Below are 21,044 nucleotides of genomic sequence, written 5' to 3'. Positions count from 1 at the left end.
CTGAGAAAAGCCTTAAAAAATAATATAATAAAACCCTTATCCGCACCCCAATGGTGCATAGGGCACTGTGTCATATGAACGCAGTGTTATCTTGATCGTTTACACATGAAGGAAAGGTGATCAGCCCTCCTCTTCAGGTACCAGTCCATGGTAATATTGAATAAATATTGCAGTGAAAAAATAACTTATATTTTATTTTACCCCCCTTAGGAATCGAACCCGGGACCTCCAGAACGGTAGCCGAGCGTGCTGACCATTACACTACGGAGGCGGACAAAAAATGTTTACATAATTTTTTTTTTCTCTTTTTTTTGTGTGTATATTAGGTTAAAATCGTTAAAAACAATGAAAAATGTATAAAAAAAGAACTCCACCGACAAGACACACAAGGTGGCTTGGTGGGTCTCTGCAAAAAAATCAAAATATTCTAAATATTAAAATAAATATTATTATTACATACATAAATATGATTAAAGAAAACACTTGTTTTTTACCACTTGAGTTTTATCATATATAGAATCTCCCTCTCCTTATTTGTAGAACAATTTTATATTTTATATTTTAGTCATTATACAGACCTGAATGAATAAAATATAATATAATATAATGGCAAAATATAAAATAGAATATAATATAAAATATAAAAAATATAAAATATAATATAAAATATAAAATTGTTCTATATTAGTCATTATACAGACCTGAATGATGGAAGTTTAACTTCTGAAACATGTAGTCTATAATAAAACTCAAGTGGTAAAAAACAAGTGTTTTCTTTAATCATTGTAACATGTCTTACCACAAAGTTAATGCCGAAACAATAAATAAAATACATAAATGTGTGCAAAAAAAAAACAAAAAAAAACAACATGGTTTCTCATTTATTTACGTAGCTTTCTTTTCTCAATCTAACAAAGATGACTGTTGCGAAGTCATTTGTAGTGTGTCATGAGATTGATCAAAATATCTAGGAATTCCGAAAATTTGAGTAGTGTGGTTGTCAATGACGGGGTAAATGATGAATGTTGCATGTATGTAAAGTGATCACTTAACAATCCAACGATAGGTCATAAGCCCTGTAAATATCCAGTCTTCCATATCCTTCATCTATGTTAAGATGTGAAAAATGTCTTATTTTTTATTTCACTCACTGTTTTTTCTGAGCATTTAAAATTTTTTTCTATACTATTAATAGATTTGTAATTAAGTTAGTTACTCCAATTATTATATGAGATATTTTTAGATTTTGACATCTCAACATAGATGAAAAGGAATGTGGATGTTTGGGTACTTACACGGCTTACAAAGTGATCTCTTAAAGCGTAAAGAGTGATCACTTAAACCAACCTATGTCAGTTTGTCAAAAGATCACTTTTTAATGCCTGTAAATACCCATTTGTCCGCCTCCGTAGTGTAATGGTCAGCACGCTCGGCTACCATTCTGGAGGTCCCGGGTTCGATTCCCAAGGGGGGTAAAATAAATATAATAATTTTTTCACTGTAATATTTATTCAATATTACCATGGACTGGTACCTGAAGCGGAGGGCTGATCACCTTTCCTTCATGTGTAAACGATTAAGATAACACTGCGTTAATATGACACAGTGCCCTATGCACCGTTGGGGTGCGAATAAGGGTTTTATTATTTATTATTATTAAATACCCAGACTTGTTATTTATTGTTTGGGCATTCACTTTGTGGTAGGACATAATTAAATTATAAATAAAAACACTTGTTTTTTACCCCTTGAGTATTATATTTGATTTTTAACGACTAGTTTCAGAAGCTACAGATGCTTCCATCTTTGGGTTTGAATATAAACTAGTCGTAAAACTGGTCAAACTTGTTGGTTACTAGTCAACTAGTTAAACTAACAGTTAAAAATTAAACATAATATTTTTTTTAACATCTCATCAAAAATGAAGAAGAATATGGAAGTCTGGGCATTTACGGGGCTGACGACCGTCATAGGCTGGTTTAAGTGATCACTTTACACACGTGTAACACTCACCAATTCTACCCATTATTGACAACCACACTACTCAAATTCTTAATGATAATGGGTAGAATTGGTGAATGTTACACGTGTGTAAAGTGATCACTTAAACCAGCCTATGATGGTCGTCAGCCCCGTAAATGCCCAGACTTCTTCTTCATCTTTGATGAGATGTTAAAAAATAATATGAAAATAACTCCTGTAATTGGAGATAATCCAGATTTTGTGAACAAGTATTTGGACACACTCAAAATGTTGTAATTAAACATAATACTCAAGTGGTAAAAAACATGTGTTATTATTTATAATTTTTCATAGAGAACCTAGATGATGAAGACATTATCTGCGGTCAAAATGATTTTTTATTTATTTTGAAAGTGGAGAAAACCCAAATTTGTGAACGAGTATCTGAACACACTCAAAATGTTGTGAATAAATTTTAACTACATATATTATTTTGAGAAATAAAATATCATTTTATATTAAAACTATTATTCTAGTTCTACTTATAATACCTATTCTCTTATACCCTTTACTATGACTAAATTATATTGTATACCCACACACAGGCCATGTCTTTGTGGGATCTTGTTTTGTATTTATATTTATGTTTTATTAATATTTTTTTGTATTTGAATATATGTCATGTAATGCAAAAGAATTTAAAATAAAAAAATCCACAAAGTTAATGCTTTCAATATTAAAAACATAAATTTTGACTAACCCAATGCCACGTCGTTGCTTCCTCCAGCTCTAGCGTCCGGACAGACTCCTTCCTTCCCGTCGCACTGAGCGGCGTGACTCACGAAGTAGTCGGCTACGCGGCCCTCGCCGGACTCTGCGTCCCAGTAGGCCACGACCAGGTCTGACCCGATCATGGAGGGCCTCTCAGTGCTGCCGCTGATCCCGAAACTCATGTAGTGGTGTGGCAGTATGCGGGATGACAACTCGATCTCAACGGAGTCACCCTGGACAATAAAGATAACAAACACCATAGATAAAGTTACTTTTCATCAATTGTTGATACTTGTCACTTTGTGACTTTGTCACTTTGTGATTCAGAAGTCACTTTCACATATCGCTCACTCCTTTCATCAACGTCATATATCAAAAGACTTGATTTTTCAGGATATCGTTTTTAAAGTTTAAAAATATAGTAAAATGTATTAAAAATAAATATCAAGCCACTTATTGAACTTTTTACTGTGCAACAGATCTTTTTAGGTAAAACCTGAATGATTTTTCTTCATTTAAAAACATAATTAAACAATACCCTTTCTTCAAAATGCAAAAACAACACTTTCTGCCCTGTAGCGGGTTAATATTATGTTAAAAATATGCCGCTTTTGCTGGCATTTAGTACATTTTCTGGGCATTCCGAAAACATGCACAACTGAAAATTGACGATTTTTGATATATGACGTCGTTGAAAGGAGTGAGCAATATCTTTCCATTTTTTTTAAATTTATATTTGACTTTGTGATTTTCCATTTTATAATTACAATGTTACTTTGTTTTAAAATTACTACAAATATTTTATTATAACCTAATTATAATGTCTACCGGTTTCAAAGCTGACCGCTTCTTTTTCAAGATAAGTCTTGAAAAGGAAGCGTTTGCTTCGAAACCGGTAGACATTATAATTAAGTTATAATAAAATATTTATAGTGATTTTAAAACAAAGTTATACTTTAATTATATTCATTTTCAATTTAAGTTTTACTAAGTTAATACCAATTTTTATTAAAATATGTTGTGATACGTGTTTTGATGCATTTTGGATTATTTTACAGTTCGAACGGTGTTTGAAAATGACGCGGAATGCATCTGAATGAATATCACTACGGATTTTAAGAAATAATGGTATTTACCAAGTGAAATTAAAATAAAAAAGGGATAAATAATGAATTAGATAGATAATTAATTATTGATTCGCGCAGATAATTAAACAATACGGTTAAAATAACAACTGAACTATTTGAATTAATTAAACGTAGGATTCTAAAATTAATTATATATAAACTCAATTCACTATTTATTTCATAGCTACATGCATTTTTTTTTACTATATGTATTACGGCTCTTTAGGCATGGCCTGTGTTGAGCCGAAATACTTACAAGTTAATGCAATTTATTTATTTATTTTTATTTGTTTTTTTAATTATTAGATTATATACATTACTTACAATAGATACAATAACAATTTACAGTATAAAGGTTTTACAATAAAATAATTACACATGGACTTCAATTAACTCACTTTCTACCTTGTCCCTTCCAATGAGAAGCAACCATCGACGGACACTGTTCTTAAAGACATGATCACTACTGGAATTCTTAATGGTTTCTATGAGTTCATATTATAATTCATTAGTTGTTAAGAACCCAGTTAAATGAATATGCATATGTAAGAGCACTTGTGAATGCTTTCGCTTTTATATAAATATTTGTAATATGTAGTTCTTGTTATGTTTACATTAGTAAACTCAAAAGTGGTCTTCCAAGTGTTTTCTTTTGAATATTAAGTGCATTTTTTGTTTATGTCTCTTAGTACTAATGAAACAAATTTTATCTAGGACTTGACATAATGTTTGAAGGAGATGTGAGATGCATTGTATTACCTGCACTTCCCATTGCACCTGCAGCCGCTGGTCGAGGAGCTCACGGCAGTTGGACTTGGTCACGGAGCTTGTGGGCTTCATGGTGGAGCTAGTCTGAAAATGCATCACATCATATTACATACTTCAACACTTCAGTTGATCATAAAGAAAATCATCACCACCGGACTTGCAGTGTATTTCCAATCATATACATATACCGTAGAACGGGGCTACTTGAACTTTGATGTGTTACTTGAGCCCAGTACAAAAATGGATTTAAATCTGTATTTGGTCTACAATAATGAATGTATCGTGACAATAAGTGTCACCTGTCAGGGAAACAATGAATCATGTCCATACATTCAGTATTGTAGACCAAACACAGATCTTTATTTTTTTTTGTACTGGGCTCAAGTAACACATCAAAATTAATACGTGTATAATTATAATTTACACAATGAAACCCCTATTTTAGGTTTTTTAAGGGAATTGAAAATAAAAACTTGAATGGAGGGAAAATGTTAATGCGGGGTATTAAAAAAAATGTTTTAATTTTATTTGTTTTTTGTGAAAATCACGTTTGCATACAAAAACCTAAATAGAGGGAGCGTATAAATTGGGGATATTGAAAAAAACATTTTAAATGATTTTTTTTTGCAAAAATTGTGATGTGTCAATGTATAAAATAAACAAAAAATATGAAAACTGCAGCTAAACAATGATCGCGAATAATGTAAAAAAGAAGAAGCGTTATAGATTGAGTCAAAAATTGAATGACGGGATGTTATGTATTACATATATGTATGTATTGTGACTCCACATTGATATATTTTTAGGAAACCCAGGTATAAATTTAGTTGGTTGAAAGATATTGCTTCTTAGCAATAAGAGTGCCAATGTGCATTTATTGTGTACAAGAAGATTAGTAATTAAATAAGACCTACATTTAACCAAAAAAAATACTAAAAACATTTAAATATAAGTGTAACACGTGCAAAACGTTTCAACCATGTCATATGTCAAAAATCATCAATTTTCAGTTGTGCATATTTTCGGAATGCCCAGAAAATGTACTTTATCCTAGCAAGAGCGGCATATTTTTAACTTAATATTTACCGGCTACAGGGCAGAAAGTGTTGTTTTACATTTTGAAGAAAAGGTATTGTTATAATTTTTTTATTAAATATACTTAATATTTTTCAAATGGAGAAAAAACATTTGGTTTTACTTAAAAAGATCTGTTGCACAGTAAAAAGTTCAATCAGTGGCTTGATATTTATTTAGAATACTTATATATTATATTTTTCAACTTTAAAAACGATGTCCTGAAAAATCAAGTTTTTTGATATATCGCTCACTCCTTTCAAGAACGTCATAAATCAAAATACTTGATTTTTCAGGAGAGCGTTTTTAATGTTAAATATTATAATACAATATATTTAAAATAAATATGAAGCCACTTTTTGAACTTTTTACTGTGCAACAGATCTTTTTAGGTAAAAGCTGAAGGTTTTTTCTCCATTTGAAAAATATTTAGTATATTTGAAAAAACAATTAAACAATACCTTTTCTTCAAAATGCAAAAAAACACTTTCTGCCCTGTAACGGGTAAATATTAAGTTAAAAATATGCCGCTTTTGCTGGGATATAGTACATTTTTTGGGCATTCCGAAAACATGTGCAACTGAAAATTGTCGATTTTTGATTTATGACGTTCTTGAAAGGAGCGAGCGATATGACGTTGTTGAAAGGAGTGAGCAATATGTATATAAAATAAAACATAAAATACCTTCAAAAAATTAAGATACGTGCTAGTTATCACTACTCTATTATTAACATGTGTTGTTTCGGTCCCCCTCACAGATTGAATGTCCGTCGTAAATTTTACAAATACCCCGTAATCTAGGGTTATATGGGCGCTAGGCCCTGTGCGACGCAGCTGTCACTTAGTGTAAGAATTACCCAGAGGTTTAAATAATATTGTTTAAATAATATTAAAATAAAGTGACTACAAGTGTGAAGGTGTTTTTTTTAAAATAATTATTTTCTTACCGGATTGTACCACCATGGAGGCTGTATCCATTATGGCAGACATATCAAAGGAGAGGAAAAATTTAAATTTTTGTTTGTAATATAAAGAAAAAACTTAAGTAATTTATTATTTTCTGTATTTTTCTCTTCAAAATTAATGCATTATGGATGTTCGAAAATGGGTAGAATGATAAAAGTTATACAAGTGTATGAAGTGATCACTTAAGCTAGCCAAATACAAAGAATGCCCAGACTTCCATCTTCTCTTCGTATAAAAAACAGATGGTTCATCTCAGTTTAAACACCAATAATATATACCATACACAGTATTTTTTGTTAAAATTCAATAGTATCCCAAACAAAATGTCTAAAATCATGGCTAGGACTTCTTTGATTATTCATTTTACGTTTTTTAGTTTTTCCACCAGGCTTATGTTTTCGTCGAGGACTGTTTTGTGTTTTTTTTCCAATCTGAAAGGATTTTTCACAAACAGTAAAAATAAATTTTGGAAATTTTGCATTGGATTTACAAAACATGTCTGAAATCAGGATATTGAAACAAAATTATAAGATATTTACAACATTTTAAGTGTGTCCGAATACTTGTTCACAAAATCTGGATTATCTCCAATTACAGAAGTTATTTTCATGTTATTTTTTGACATCTCATCAAAGATGAAGAAGAATATGGAAGTCTAGGCATTTACGGGGATCACTTTATACGCGTGTAACATTCACCAATTCTACCCATTATTGACAACCACACTATTCAAATTCTTGGAAGTTCTAAATTGGTTCATATTTATATAGAACTTCCAAGAATTTGAATAGTGTGGTTGTCAATAATGGGTAGAATTGGTGAATGTTACACGTGTGTAAAGTGATCACTTAAACCAGCCTAAGACGGTCGTCAGCCCCGTAAATGCCCAGACTTCCATATTCTTCTTCATCTTTGATGAGATGTCAAAAAATAATAAGGAGGTTGACCGAGCAGATCAATGTGGGGGAGTCTGGATAACCATCACGCCACGCCACTCCGCAGGGGTAGGCAAAGAGAATATAACGCTACACCACTCTGTCCTTGCAAACATTCTTCGCCTCTTCCACGTTCATGCATCTCCTCATACATGCCCGCCGATTGTTTCGACTCCTAACCTGAGCACTTTCAAGTATTTCACATACTCAAGTACGATCAATCGTGCCAAGTTTTTCTCGGTCTTCCTTCTGCTTTTTCCAATAACATTCACCCCATAAATTTGTTTTACCATTCTTTCCTCACTCGTTTGTTCTACATTTCCAAACCATCTCAACACACCTTTCTTAATTTTATCCATAATGCTTGTCTCAGCTTTGCATTCCTTCCTTATAGATTGTTAAATATTCCTGAGAGATCGCATTTCGACTGAATTCAGTCTACTTTCATCCTTCTTTTGCCAACTCCATGTTTCACTTCCATACATTAACGACATCTTCGATCTAGCGTATTTTTCTTGCTTACTTGCTTCAGCGAAATATTGTAGAGTTACCGTTATTTTGGTCTGGCCCAAGGCTGGAGGCACGTCTAGGTCCTTGGGTATGACGACGTGGCCGAAGTTGTGTCGGTACTGCACGCACCACACGGCGAGCCAGTCTATCTCGTGGGCTGTCAGGTTTCCTGGGAGTTGTAGCTCGATGTCCTCACCCTGGTACCCTCGGAGCGGCTCCAGAGAACCCATCTCGTTAGGGACCTATGAAGAAGGATGTATTTTTAACTAAAAATGCTTTTTCAATCACACAAATGTTGTTTATTGTTTCGGCATTAACTTTGTGGTAAGACATGTTACAATGATTAAAGAAAACACTTCGTTTTTTACCACTTGAGTTTTATTATAGACTATATGTTTCAGAAGTTAAACTTCCATCATTCAGGTCTGTATAATAACTAAAATATAAAATATAAAATTGTTCTATAAATAAGGAGAGGGGAAAGTAAGGGGAAGTCAAGGGACGGAGTTTGAAAACAAAGGAAAAATGGAAAGCAATGGTGAAGAATTTTGAAACAATATATTATTTAATAAATTATTATGAATTATCTTGAAAATTTCTTCTTCTCCGTCTTAATCCTCATTGCTGAGGGTTGTGACCCTTGCAGAAGCAATGACTCTTCTCCAGTTATCCCTTGACTGCGCTGCACGTAGCGCTCCAACCACTGAGGTGCCTGCTGCTGCCTTAATTTGATCGGTCCATCGTGTGGGGGATCTTCCTCTCCCTCTCTTTCCCTCCAGGCTACCGATCACAACTAGGCGTTCCAGGCTATCCTCGTTGCCACGCGCAACGTGTCCAAAGAACTGGAGAATCCGTCGGGTACAGATATTGGCCAGAGACAAGCCATCCAAGCGTAGTTCCTGGCGAATGGACTCATTGGTGCGTCTAGCTGTCCATGGAATTCGGAGCATGCGCCTCCAACACCACATTTCGAAGGCATCAATTTTTCTCCTTTCTGCTGCTTTTATAGTCCATGTTTCAGCAGCATAGAGAAAAATGGAGTGGACCAAGCTCCTGACAAGCTTCATCTTGGTGTAGTTACTCACACCCCGGTCTTTCCAAATTTTGTCTAGCTTAGACATGGCACTTTTGGCGATGGCGATACGACGTCTAATCTCTCCTTCACAAGTTCCTTCATTGCTGATTTGAGATCCAAGGAACTGGAACTCGTTTATTATCTCTAAACCTTCCAGTGAGTTCCCGAGATCACCAAACTTCTTAGATCGATCTATGATCATGATCTTGGTCTTGCTTTGGTTAATCTCTAGTCCCAGTGCCTTGCTCTCAATCTCTACTCGTTTAAGGAGATCTACCATCTCTTTTGGGTCTTTGGCCAGAAGTGTTGTGTCGTCCGCATATCGTATATTGGACAGCTTTACGCCACCAATGGACACTCCTCCATTCCATTCGTAGAGAGCCCTGCGCATGATGTATTCCCCATAGATGTTAAACAGGTCAGGGGAGAGTATGCATCCCTGTCTTACACCTTTCTCAGTGGGGAAGCTTGCAGTGTTTATGCCATTGATTCTTACGATTGCCTTACTTTGGGCATAAAGTCCATGGATGAGTTTTATCAAATGGGATGGGACTCCCATCTCCATGAGTACTTTCCACAGATGTTCCCACTTAACGCAGTCGAAAGCTTTTTTGTAATCGATAAAGCATAAAACTGTTGGCGTCAGGAACTCTCGGCTTTTTTCGATCACTTGGCGGATGTTGAGGATCTGCTCTCTTGTTCCTCTTCCTTTCACAAAACCAGCTTGTTCCTTTGGTATTTGCCATCCAATGTAACTGTGTAATCGTGCTTTTAGAACATATAGCATTATCTTGCTGGTGTGAGAGATAAGTGCTATTGTCCTATAGTTTTCACACTTTTTGGATGAGCCTTTTTTGTGAAGAGGAATGAAAACAGATTCAGCCCATTCCTGAGGCCATGTTCCCGTTCTCCATATGAGGTTGCAGAGATCCAGCACTGTTTTTATGCCCTTATCCCCTAGTTCTTTTAGAAGCTCGGCCTGTATGCAGTCATTGCCGGGGGACTTGTTGCATTTTAGTTTTTTCAGTGCATTTCGAATCTCTTCTTCCAAAATGTCGGGTTCCATGGTTTGATTCTCTTCTTGAAAATTTAGAAATCCAAAAAAACCTGAATTCTAATAATAATTTATTAAATAATATATTGTTTCAAAATTCTTCACCATTGCTTTCCATTTTTCCTTTGTTTTCAAACTCCGTCCCTTGACTAACCCCTTCCCCTTACTTTCCCCTCTTCTTATTTATAGAACAACTTTATATTTTATATTTGAGTTACTATACAGACCTGAATGATGGAAGTTTAACTTCTGAAACATGTAGTCTATAATAAAATTCAAGTGGTAAAAAACGAAGTGTTCTCTTGAATCATTGTCACACAAATGTTATCAGGCAATAAATAAAAAAGAAAGATATAATTCAAGGATGAAATTAAATAATATAATGTTTAACTGCTGTAGTTTTATCCACACATTTGGGTTTCTTAAGGGTTTTTTTTTTAACATTTTGACATCTTAAAAATTTTCTTCATCTATGTTGAGATATATGGAAGTTTGGGTATTTACGGGGATTACGACCCGTCATAGGATGGTTAAGTGATCACTTTACACGCGTGATACATTCACCATTTTACCCATAGTTGACAACCAAGCTACTCAACTTTTGGAACTCCTAGGAGAAATCTACATATATCATTAATCTCACAACACAGTTCATATGAGTTCACAACAGTCATCTATATTGTATTGAGAAAAGCTTTTATTTAGCAAGATACCCTTTTATTTATATGCAAGATCCGAATCTCGGATTATTTTACATACTGAAAAACCCCCGAAAACATATTATACAATATAATTAAAATATGAATGCGGAAGAGACGATTTTTTTTTGTAAAGACAGATTGGTGTAGCGTTCTATTCCTGTACCCCTGCTGCGTGGTAGTTAATGAGCAAGTTATGTTATTTAAAGGCTAGAAATTTATAATCATCAATCGTCCAGTGAAAATTTTAAATTAAAATTCCCATGAGGTGTTCCCAAGGTTTGCACCTTGGTCCCGTAGGGCAGTGTTCCTTAAACCTTTTCTATTAAAGGTACACCTACCAAATTAAGAAATTTCAGAGGTGCATATTTACCATATTATAAATTATTAAAACCCTTATCCGCACCCCAATGGTGCATAGGGCACTGCGTCATATAAACGCAGTGTTATCTTGATCGTTTACGCATGAAGGAAAGGTGATCAGCCCTCCGCTTCAGGTACCAGTCCAGGGTAATATTGAATAAATATAACAGTGAAAAAATAACTTATATTTATTTTACCCCCCTTGGGAAACGAACCCGGGACCTACAGAACGGTAGCAGAGCATGCTGACCATTGCACTACGGAGGCGGACCATATTATGGTAACATATTTACCATATTATGTTTAATGCAAAATGTGAACCTACTTAACTGAGCACAGGCAATCAAAATTTGGAGCAATTGTGTTAATTTCACAAAACTAGACTCGCCGTCCAACATCTTCTGTAAATACTAAGACTCCCACATTCTTCTTCATCTATATTGAGATGTCAACCATCCCAAGAGGTGTTCCGAGGGTCCTCACCTTGGTGCCGTAGGGATTGGGCTCGCTGCCGGTGCCCACCCAGAAGTAGGCGTCCGGGCCGGCGCCGTCGTAGTGCAGGTTGGGGATGTAGAAGGTGCGCGCGTCCAGCACGCTCACGTTGCCCGAGCGCAGGCCGTGCGCGAGTCGCTTCAGCTCGGGCAGCACGCGCGCGCGCGGCGGGTCCAGACCCGGCGGGATGAACACCTCCCCGAAGTCCACCTAGAAATGGAAAAAACGTATCATAAGACAAACTCCTTCACTATATTATGTCGTTATAACTCCATAGCTTGGAAAACAAGGGAGTTGTCAGATATAGAAGGCGCGCGCAGAATATATAAGGTTACAGGACTTTTGAAATGACTTATTGAACAATAGGTAAATATTTCCGTCAACCCGTAAATTTCAGGTAATATAATATGTTGTTTCAAATATTGAAAGCATTAACTTTGTGGATCATATTGATATATTATTTCGAGAAATAAAAATACTTTGTGTATTTTTATTTCTTATCCACTCACATTTTTATTAACCAACTAGTTTCGGTAACAACCTGTTGCCCTCTTCAGGGTTTCATTTATTACTAAATATATATAAAAAGAAACAGTGTACAAGTTGTTGGGTTTCAAAAGGGCAGGGGTGGGGGTAATGGTGTTTTAAGGAGGGGTAAGAGCAAGGAAGGGGATAACTCTGCTTAGGTTGGGTTTGATTTTATGGGAAAAATGTTAAAAATGTGACTTTGACTAACGTTTATTTGGTTGTTAATTATATTTCATTTTTGTTTAACTGCTTTTTTTTATTTCTAACACCTCTAAATTATTAATTTGACTAGTTCTGTTATTACAATGCAAAATTTCTATCCCATCTTCAAAATTGAACGAATGATTATTAGATAAGATGTGGTTTTAAAACCCAACAACTTGTACACTGTTTCTTTTTATATATATATTTAGTAATAAATGAAACCCTGAAGAGGGCAACAGGTTGTTGCCGAAACTAGTTGGTCAATAAAAATGTGAGTGGATCAGAACACAAAGTATTTTTATTTCTCGAAATAAAATATAATATGTTACTAACTAACTAACCATCATGCCATTTCGCCGCAGAGGTAGGCAGAAAGGCACGCCACAGTAATCTGTGTTTGTAAACATCTTCACCTCTTCCTAACATAATATACATTACATGTTTCGATTTACGCCTTATTAGGAATTAATTTAGGTACGACACATCCGCATCCTAGGTATATTCTTCTTCTGTGCGTGTCATGTCAGGTCTTCTTGATGTCGACTATCATCAGAGAGAAATAGTCTCGGATAGCTCTAAACAGCGCCTCGATGGTCCTGATCCCCGCCCAATCTCGTATATTCCGGAGCCAGGAGATCTGCCTTCTGCCCACACCTCGTCGACCCTCAATTAGGTGCAATAGCTCCTACTTGTCTCCTCTCAGCACATGCCTCAGATAGGACACCTTCCGGACCTTGATATAGTCAGCAACTGTCTCCCTGCTCTTGCTCTTTGGAGCACATTCACGTGGCTGACCATAGGTAATTGCAATACCATAATTTTCTTTCAACAAATAATTCAGGTATATCATAGAAAAGTAGTATCATAAAATCATTGTAATCGACAAAGAAAATATACATGCTTGTACCTCGAGGGGTCTTAACAAACTAGAAATAAAATGTTAACAAAATCATAAAATATAAACGGGTATGCAATACGGGTGTACATAAAATATAAACGGGTATAAATGCGATCTCTCAGAAGAATGTGCGACAAAACGATGTATGATAGATGTGCGAATAGTGAAATAAGGAAGGAATGCAAAGCTGAGATAAGCATTATCGATAAAATTAAGAAAGGTGTGTTGAAATGGTTTGGGCATGTAGAACGAATGAGTGAGGAAAGAACGGTAAAACAAATTTATGAGGCGAATGTTAGCGGGAAAAGAAGCAGAGGAAAACCGAGAAAAACATGGCACGATCAGGTATGCCAAATACTTGAAAGTGGTCAGGTTAGGAGTCGTAACAATCGGCGGGTATGCATGAGGAGATGCATGAACGTGGAAGAGGCGAAGAATGTTTGCAAGGGCAGAGTGGTATTCTCTCTGCCTACCCTTGCGAGGAAGCGGCGTGATGGTTAGTTAGTTAGTTAGTTAAACGGGTATTATTCATTGACAGATGACATAACACGCCATCTAGCGCCCGCCCGGCGAGGAGGGGGACTAATTACGTTAGAAAATGATGACATCCGTTTCCGGAGCGACCCCTGCGGCGGGAAGGCGTTATTGTAACGCGTCGTTATTGTCCCGACGGCCGTTGGGTACTTTCATTGTTCTAATGGCCGCTAGATGTCGTTAGTGTTAACTGCACGTTACACGCGCCCACCCTTGTGGAGATGGGTACCTACCTACATTATAATATCGTCTGATTTTTTGTTTGCTAGTACTGACATACTGGATTTAACCCCTGTATGTAATATACAGGGTGACACATCATTAATAAAGATTAATTATTATTTATTTTTTAAATTAAACACTAGAATATACCACTTGATGAGTTTTATAATAATATAGTGTTTCAAAATACGTCACCATTATTATGTTTCCTTTTGCAAAAAAATTGTTCCTTAACCCTTCCTCCCCTTCCTATATTTATTAACCTTTATATACCCCGACTCTGGCCAATATCTGTACCCGACGGATTCTCCAGTTCTTTGGACAAGTTGCGCGTGGCAACGAGGATAGCCTGGAACGACTAGTTGTGATCGGTAGCCTGGAGGGAAAGAGAGGGAGAGGAAGATCCCCACACGATGGACCGATCAAATTAAGGCAGCAGCAGGCACCTCAGTGGTTGGAGCGCTACGTGCAGCGCAGTCAAGGGATAACTGGAGAAGAGTCATTGATTCTGCAAGGGTCACAGCCCTCAGCAATGAGGATTAAGACGGAGAAGAGACAGGGCAGAAAGTGTTGTTTTTGCATTTTGAAGAAAAGGTATTGTTTAATTATTTCTAAAAATCTACTTAATACTTTTCAAATGGAGAAAAAACATTCAGGTTTTACCTTAAAAGAGCTGTTGCACAGTAAAAAGTTCAATAAGTTGCTTGATATTTATTTTTAATATATTGTTTTATATTTTAAACTTTAAAAACGATCTCCCGAAAAATCAAGTTTTTTGGTTTATGACGTTCTTGAAAGGAGTGAGCGATTTGTGAATTGAACAGCTGCAGTATACAAACAAATTCAGGGTGGCGAAAAAATTATCATCCAATTTTGTTTTTGAATACTTTTTTACTAAATAAAATTAATGAGTGATAGAAATCTTCACAACTTTTTCTGATAAGTGGAAAAGGTGATATCCGTCAAGTGGCTGCCGCCAGTGTTGATTCACACAGTGCCCGTTATCAATCTGTTTGTATACTGCAGCTGTCTAGTTCACAAATGTCAAATATGATAGACGAACGAATTAATTTGCGAAAATTATGGCATCTTTCGATAGGGTGATTTATTTTGCTTTGAATATTGAAATCGTTAACTTTGTGGATCATATTGAAATATTATTTTGAGAAATAAAAAGACTTTGTGTTTTGACCCACTCAAATTTCTGTTAACTAACTAGTTTCGCCAACAATCTGTTGCCCTCTTCAGGGTTTAATTTATGACTCAAAAATTCATAAATTAAACCCTGAAGAGGGCAACAGGTTGTTGCCGAAACTAGTTGGTTTATAAAAATGTAAGTAGATCAAAACACAAAGTCTTTTTATTTCTCAAAATAATGATTCATTTTGTGCTACCCAGTATAAGGTAGAAGTGAAAAATAATTGGAGAATTAAAAAGATATTTATACAATATATGGAATTGAGTGAAGTATGAAGTTTACAACATTTTGAGTGTGTCCAAATACTTGTTCACAAATCTAGATTATTTATTTTCTGTACATGAAGTTTAAATAAATAAATAAATGTTCCTACGTGTATGCATGGATGTGTGCATCGAGGATATGCAGAATGTAACACGCTAGTAGCTATATGCAGATGCAGACGATATTGAAGGCTTTAGAAGGCAAACAGTCGGCTAAATGCACTCCCGACGATATGGGAAGCGACTATACTTGTACATACCGCTAGGGCTGGAAACCGAGCGATATTGGAAACTTTTCACAACTCCAGAATATCGAATTGTCGAGGAGAAAACGGTATACGTACTATCAAAATATAATATTATAAAACAAAAGCTACACAACATTTTGAGTGAGTCCAAATATTTGTTCATTAATATCGATGGTTGGTAGGGACAAGGTGGAAACAGACCTAATTAGAGCCCAGGTTTATTTTTATTTTTATTTAGGTTAACAACAGTAACATATCGCTCACTCCATTCAAGAACGTCATAAATCAAAAATCGTCAATTGTCAGATGTGCATGTTTTCAGAATGCCAAGAAAATGTATTATATCCCAGCAAAAGCGGCATATTTTAAACATAATATCTACCCGCTACAGGGCAGAATGTGTTGTTTTTGCATTTTGAAGAAAAGGTATTGTTTAATTATTTTTTTAACGATACTAAATATTTTTCAAATGGAGAAAAAAACCTTCAGGTTTTACCTAAAAAGATCTGTTACACAGTAAAAAGTTTAATAAGTGGCCTAATATTTATTTTAAATACATTGTATTATATTTTTAAACTTTAAAAACGTTTTCCTGAAAAATCAAGTTTTTTGATTTATGACGTTCTTGAAAGGAGTGAGCGATGTGTAAAACAAAACAATTAAATGATATACATTAAACAAGCCAATTATAGTTAACCACAGAAACATAAAGATTAGTACAAAATATTTAGTGTAGATCTAGCAAATTAATGAACACTTGTATTATTTTATTGTATTACCTTTTTATTGTACTATATCTTGGAATGTTTAAAATCTGGTAATTAAAAAAACCCTATATTATATTAGTATGTATATAAGTATTTCGGCTCAACACAGGCTATGCTTAAAGAGCCATAATACATATAATTAATAAAATATAAAAAACGTATTTTTTTTTGACATCTCATCAAATATGAAGAAGAATATGGATGTCTGGGCATTAACGGGGCTGACGACCGTCATAGGTTAGTTTAAGTTATCACTTTACACAACATTCACCAATTCTACCCATTATTGACAACCAATTTCGAAACATTGTTCTTGAATCACTAGAATTTCACTAGAGACATCTATTGGTGAGATGAAAAAAGCTTTTTATTGAGCAGAAACTATTTTATTAGTATGTGAGGTCCGAATCCTGGATTATAATCACACACATGAGAAACGCCAGAAAATGTCATTTTCATTTTTATTACTTAAGCTTATAATTTGATCAGAAAATTTATTTACAACATTTTGAGTGTGTCCAAATACTTGAAGTATTTGGACACACATTTGGAAGTCTTGAAACCGGTAGACAAAAATCTGAATGAGAGGTTATATACTAACATTTTGTAAAAACATGAAAAATTACTGGTAAAATTACTAATTAAAAATTAACAAAAAGTGTTTTTTTTATACATCAAATATTCATAATAATACTTTTGAAAAAAAAAAACTAACTAACCATCACGCCGATTCCCCGCAGGGGTAGGCAGAGAAAATAGAGCGCCACATCACTCTGTCCTTGCAAACATTCTTCGCCTCTTCCACGTTCATGCATCTCCTCATACATACCCGCCGAATTTTACGACTCTTTCCTAACCTGACCACTTTCAAGTATTTGGCATACCTGATCGTGCCATGTTTTTCTCTCTTCATGTCTTCCTCTGCTTCTTTTCCCACTAACATTCGCCTCATAAATTTGTTTTACCGTTCTTTCCTCACTTATTCGCTCTACATGTCCAAACCATCTCAACACACCTTTCTTAATAATACTTATATAATAAATGTAATTTATATTTGAAGCACTAACTTTGTGATTTTACATTTTATAATTAAAATGTAGCTTTGTTTTAAAAACACAAAAAACATTTTATTACAACTTAATTATAATGTCTACCTGTTTGTCTGCCTCCGTAGTGTAATGGTCAGCACGCTCGGCTACCGTTTTGGAGGTCCCGGGTTCGATTCCCAGGGGGTTCAAATAAATATAAGTGATTTTGTCACTCTAATATTTATTCCATATTACCCTGGACTAGTACCTGAAGCGGAGGGCTGATCACCTTTCCTTCATGTGTAAACGATCAAGATAACACTGCGTTTGATGATGCAGTGCCATATGCACCATTGGGGTGCGGATAAGGGTTTGAATTGAAATTGAATTATGTCTACTGGTTTCGGAAGCTAACCGCCTCTTTATTAAGACTGATTTAACAGTATTTATAAAGAAGCGGTTAGCTTGGAAACCGGTAGACATTATAATTAAGTTACAATAAAATATTTATGGTGATTTTAATACAAAGTTACATTTAAGTTATAAAATTTAAAAAAAATGTATCAACTTTTAGAAAAAAAGGGATTTTTTAAACATGATATCATAATTAGTATCATTATTTTTATGGGGTGTGAAGGGTTGATACGTGTAACTAAATATTGGAGAGATTTCTTTATACTTACGAAACATTTTACGTTAAAAAAGCTTCTTTGATAATAACGGCCATAAGGGAAGGTTAGACCTGGACCTTTTAAAAGCAAAGCCTCATCTACACACGCTAAAAAACCTAAGTAATTTCTACAAAACGCTCACTCCTTTCAACAACGTCATATATAAAAAAACTTGATTTTTCAGGAGATTGTTTTTAAAGTTTAAGAATGTAATACATATAGTAAATGTATCTATGAAATAAATATGTATCTATGTATCTATGAAATGAAATAAATAAATAAACAAACAAATTAAAAATAAATATCAAGCCACTTATTGAACTTTTTACTGTGCAACAGATATTTTTTAGTAAAATTTGAAGGTTTTTTCTCTATTTGAAAAATATTTAGCATATTTAAAAAAATAATTAAACTATACCTTTTCTTCAAAATGCAAAAACAACATTTTCTGCCCTGTAGCGGTAAATATCAAGTAAAAAATATGTTGTTTTTGCTGGGATATAGTACATTTTCTGGGCATACCGAAAACATGCACAACTGAAAATTTACGATTTTTGATATATGACGTTGTTGAAAGGAGTGAGCGAAAAGACAACCAATGTCAGAAGCAAAACATCTATGCGCGTATTCACAATTACCTTAAAATTTTGACATTGTGACGAATATTAAAAAGACTAGACTAAAAAAAGAAGAAAAAAACAACAGTCGTTATAATGTGAATAGAATGTGGAAGAGGCGAAGAATGGTAATAATTTGGAAATTTGGTATTTAATCTAAGGCCATTGCACATATCGTAGTCATACAGGAGAAAGTGACCAAGTGCATTTCTTACAAAAACGCGATCATTGACTATTTGATATCTTACTGGCATAATATTGCCCTGAAAAAAATCCCAAAGGATTTTAAACTTAGAAGTATAATATATTGACTTGTTAAAAATTACTAACTGCATTTATATATTTTTTTTCTCAAGCAAAAGTGACTTAAATGGCCCTCCTGAACATTTTACATTTTGTTTGTTAGTCACTTTCTCCTGTACGACTACGATATACAGGTTTCAAGAATTAATGCAATGTGGATGTTCAATAACGGCCAGAAGAATGGTGGCCGTTACACACGTGTATAAAGTGATCGCTTAATCCAGCCAAATGCCAGGTCTTGGGATACTCAGACTTCTTCCAGACCATCTTCTTTCATAAAAAAGGGAAGAGTGATACACGTTTTATATTAAGTTGAGACACCTTTAAAATTAAAAAAAAAAACTTCTTATCCAAATTTGTGAACAGTATTGGACACACTCAAAATGTTGTAACCAAATCTAACCTAACCACACTGAGCCGTAGCTATATACGTTCGGGTAGTTTCATTATTTTTTTTAAATAAAAAAATAAATTATTTGAGTGAATGTGTAAACGAGCCTTTATAAACGTTTTCCTCTACGTAAATATATCCTTTCCTTGACGTAGAGCGACCGCAGAGCGAGACAGACATACGAGCGTAGCACAAGAAAGAGAGAGACACACAGAGCCCTACGAGCTACAGGCCAGAGAGGGACAGCGATATATATACCACACGCGAGTAGGCTAGACAGGGACGGCTGCACTCGCAAGTGGGGCTGGTAGTGTGAGCGAGAGGGACGGCACATGCGCAGAGGGAGCGATCGATCGGCGGGCGGGGCAACTTTGTATCTTCTTCTCTCTCTCTCTCTTTTTGCCTAGACTGTTTTCAATACTAGAATTTCATGAAATGAAATCCTATGAAAAGTTTTCATCAGTATCTCTTACATATGTATATTTATATATATATATATATATATATATGTATATATATATATATATATATATATATATATATATATATATATATATATATATATATATATATATATATATATATATATATAAACATATTTATATATGGCATTGTTTTTTTCTTCATATTGTCATTCCTCCATATATTTATTTTTACCGCAATGACAGCGCCATCTGTTGAATGTAACACCAACAAACGCAATACTAAAAATTATTCCTGGCGGACAGCATGCTCATGGACTGCGTCTTTGAATCAGTTTTAGCAAATAAAAATCTATCAGCGAAAGCTAAACTGGCAGTACACAACGGAGTTCTTGTTCCAAACCTTATGTATGGAAGCGATGAGTTGGCAAAAGAAGGATGAAATCAGTCTGAATGCAGTGGAAATGCGATCATTCAGACGAATGCGTGGCAAAACGATGTTTGATAGATGTTCGAATGATGAAATAAGGAAAGAATGCAAGGCTGAGATAAGCCTTTTTGATAAAATTAAGAAAGGTGTGTTCAAATGGTTTGAACATGTGAAACATGGACATTTCGTAGTTTTTTATTTTATTTTTGTTTTCTGATAGTCAAGTATTTTGTATTTTATATTAACCCTTTTATTCTAGTTCTAATTCTTATAATATCTATTGTATTCTTGCCAGTGCCCTTTGACTATGAACCTAAATTATATTGTATACCCTCACATAGGCCATGCCTCTGTGGGATCTTTTTTTGCATTTATTTTTTACATATATTTTTTAGTATTTGTATTTATATTATGTTGCATAATGCAAAATAATTTAAAATAAAGAAAAAAAATGTTATTGAATCCAAAGAAGTACCGTAGAACGGGGCTACTTGAACTTTGATGTGTTACTTGAGCCCAGTACA

General features: G+C 34.6%; 1 protein-coding gene across 2 annotated transcripts in view; it reads right to left on the bottom strand.

Moving 5' to 3' along the window:
• LOC148303291 (protein Skeletor, isoforms B/C-like) overlaps positions 1-21,044 on the bottom strand; it is a 95,526-nt gene that overhangs the window by 7,590 nt on the left and 66,892 nt on the right. For both annotated transcript variants that reach the window (XM_088270231.1, XM_088270230.1), the window contains exons 5-8: positions 11,788-12,006; positions 8,156-8,356; positions 4,620-4,712; positions 2,723-2,966 (exon numbers count right to left, since the gene is read on the bottom strand). In XM_088270231.1, coding sequence (XP_088126357.1) covers positions 2,723-2,966; positions 4,620-4,712; positions 8,156-8,356; positions 11,788-12,006 — 757 coding nt within the window. The remainder of the gene's footprint in view (positions 1-2,722; positions 2,967-4,619; positions 4,713-8,155; positions 8,357-11,787; positions 12,007-21,044) is intronic.

This window comes from Brachycentrus maculatus, unplaced genomic scaffold, assembly GCF_059751285.1.
Source record: "Brachycentrus maculatus isolate JH-2025_06_01 unplaced genomic scaffold, ASM5975128v1 h1tg000374l, whole genome shotgun sequence".
Lineage (NCBI taxonomy): Eukaryota > Metazoa > Arthropoda > Insecta > Trichoptera > Brachycentridae > Brachycentrus > Brachycentrus maculatus.
This window is presented reverse-complemented; position numbering and strand designations above follow the sequence as displayed.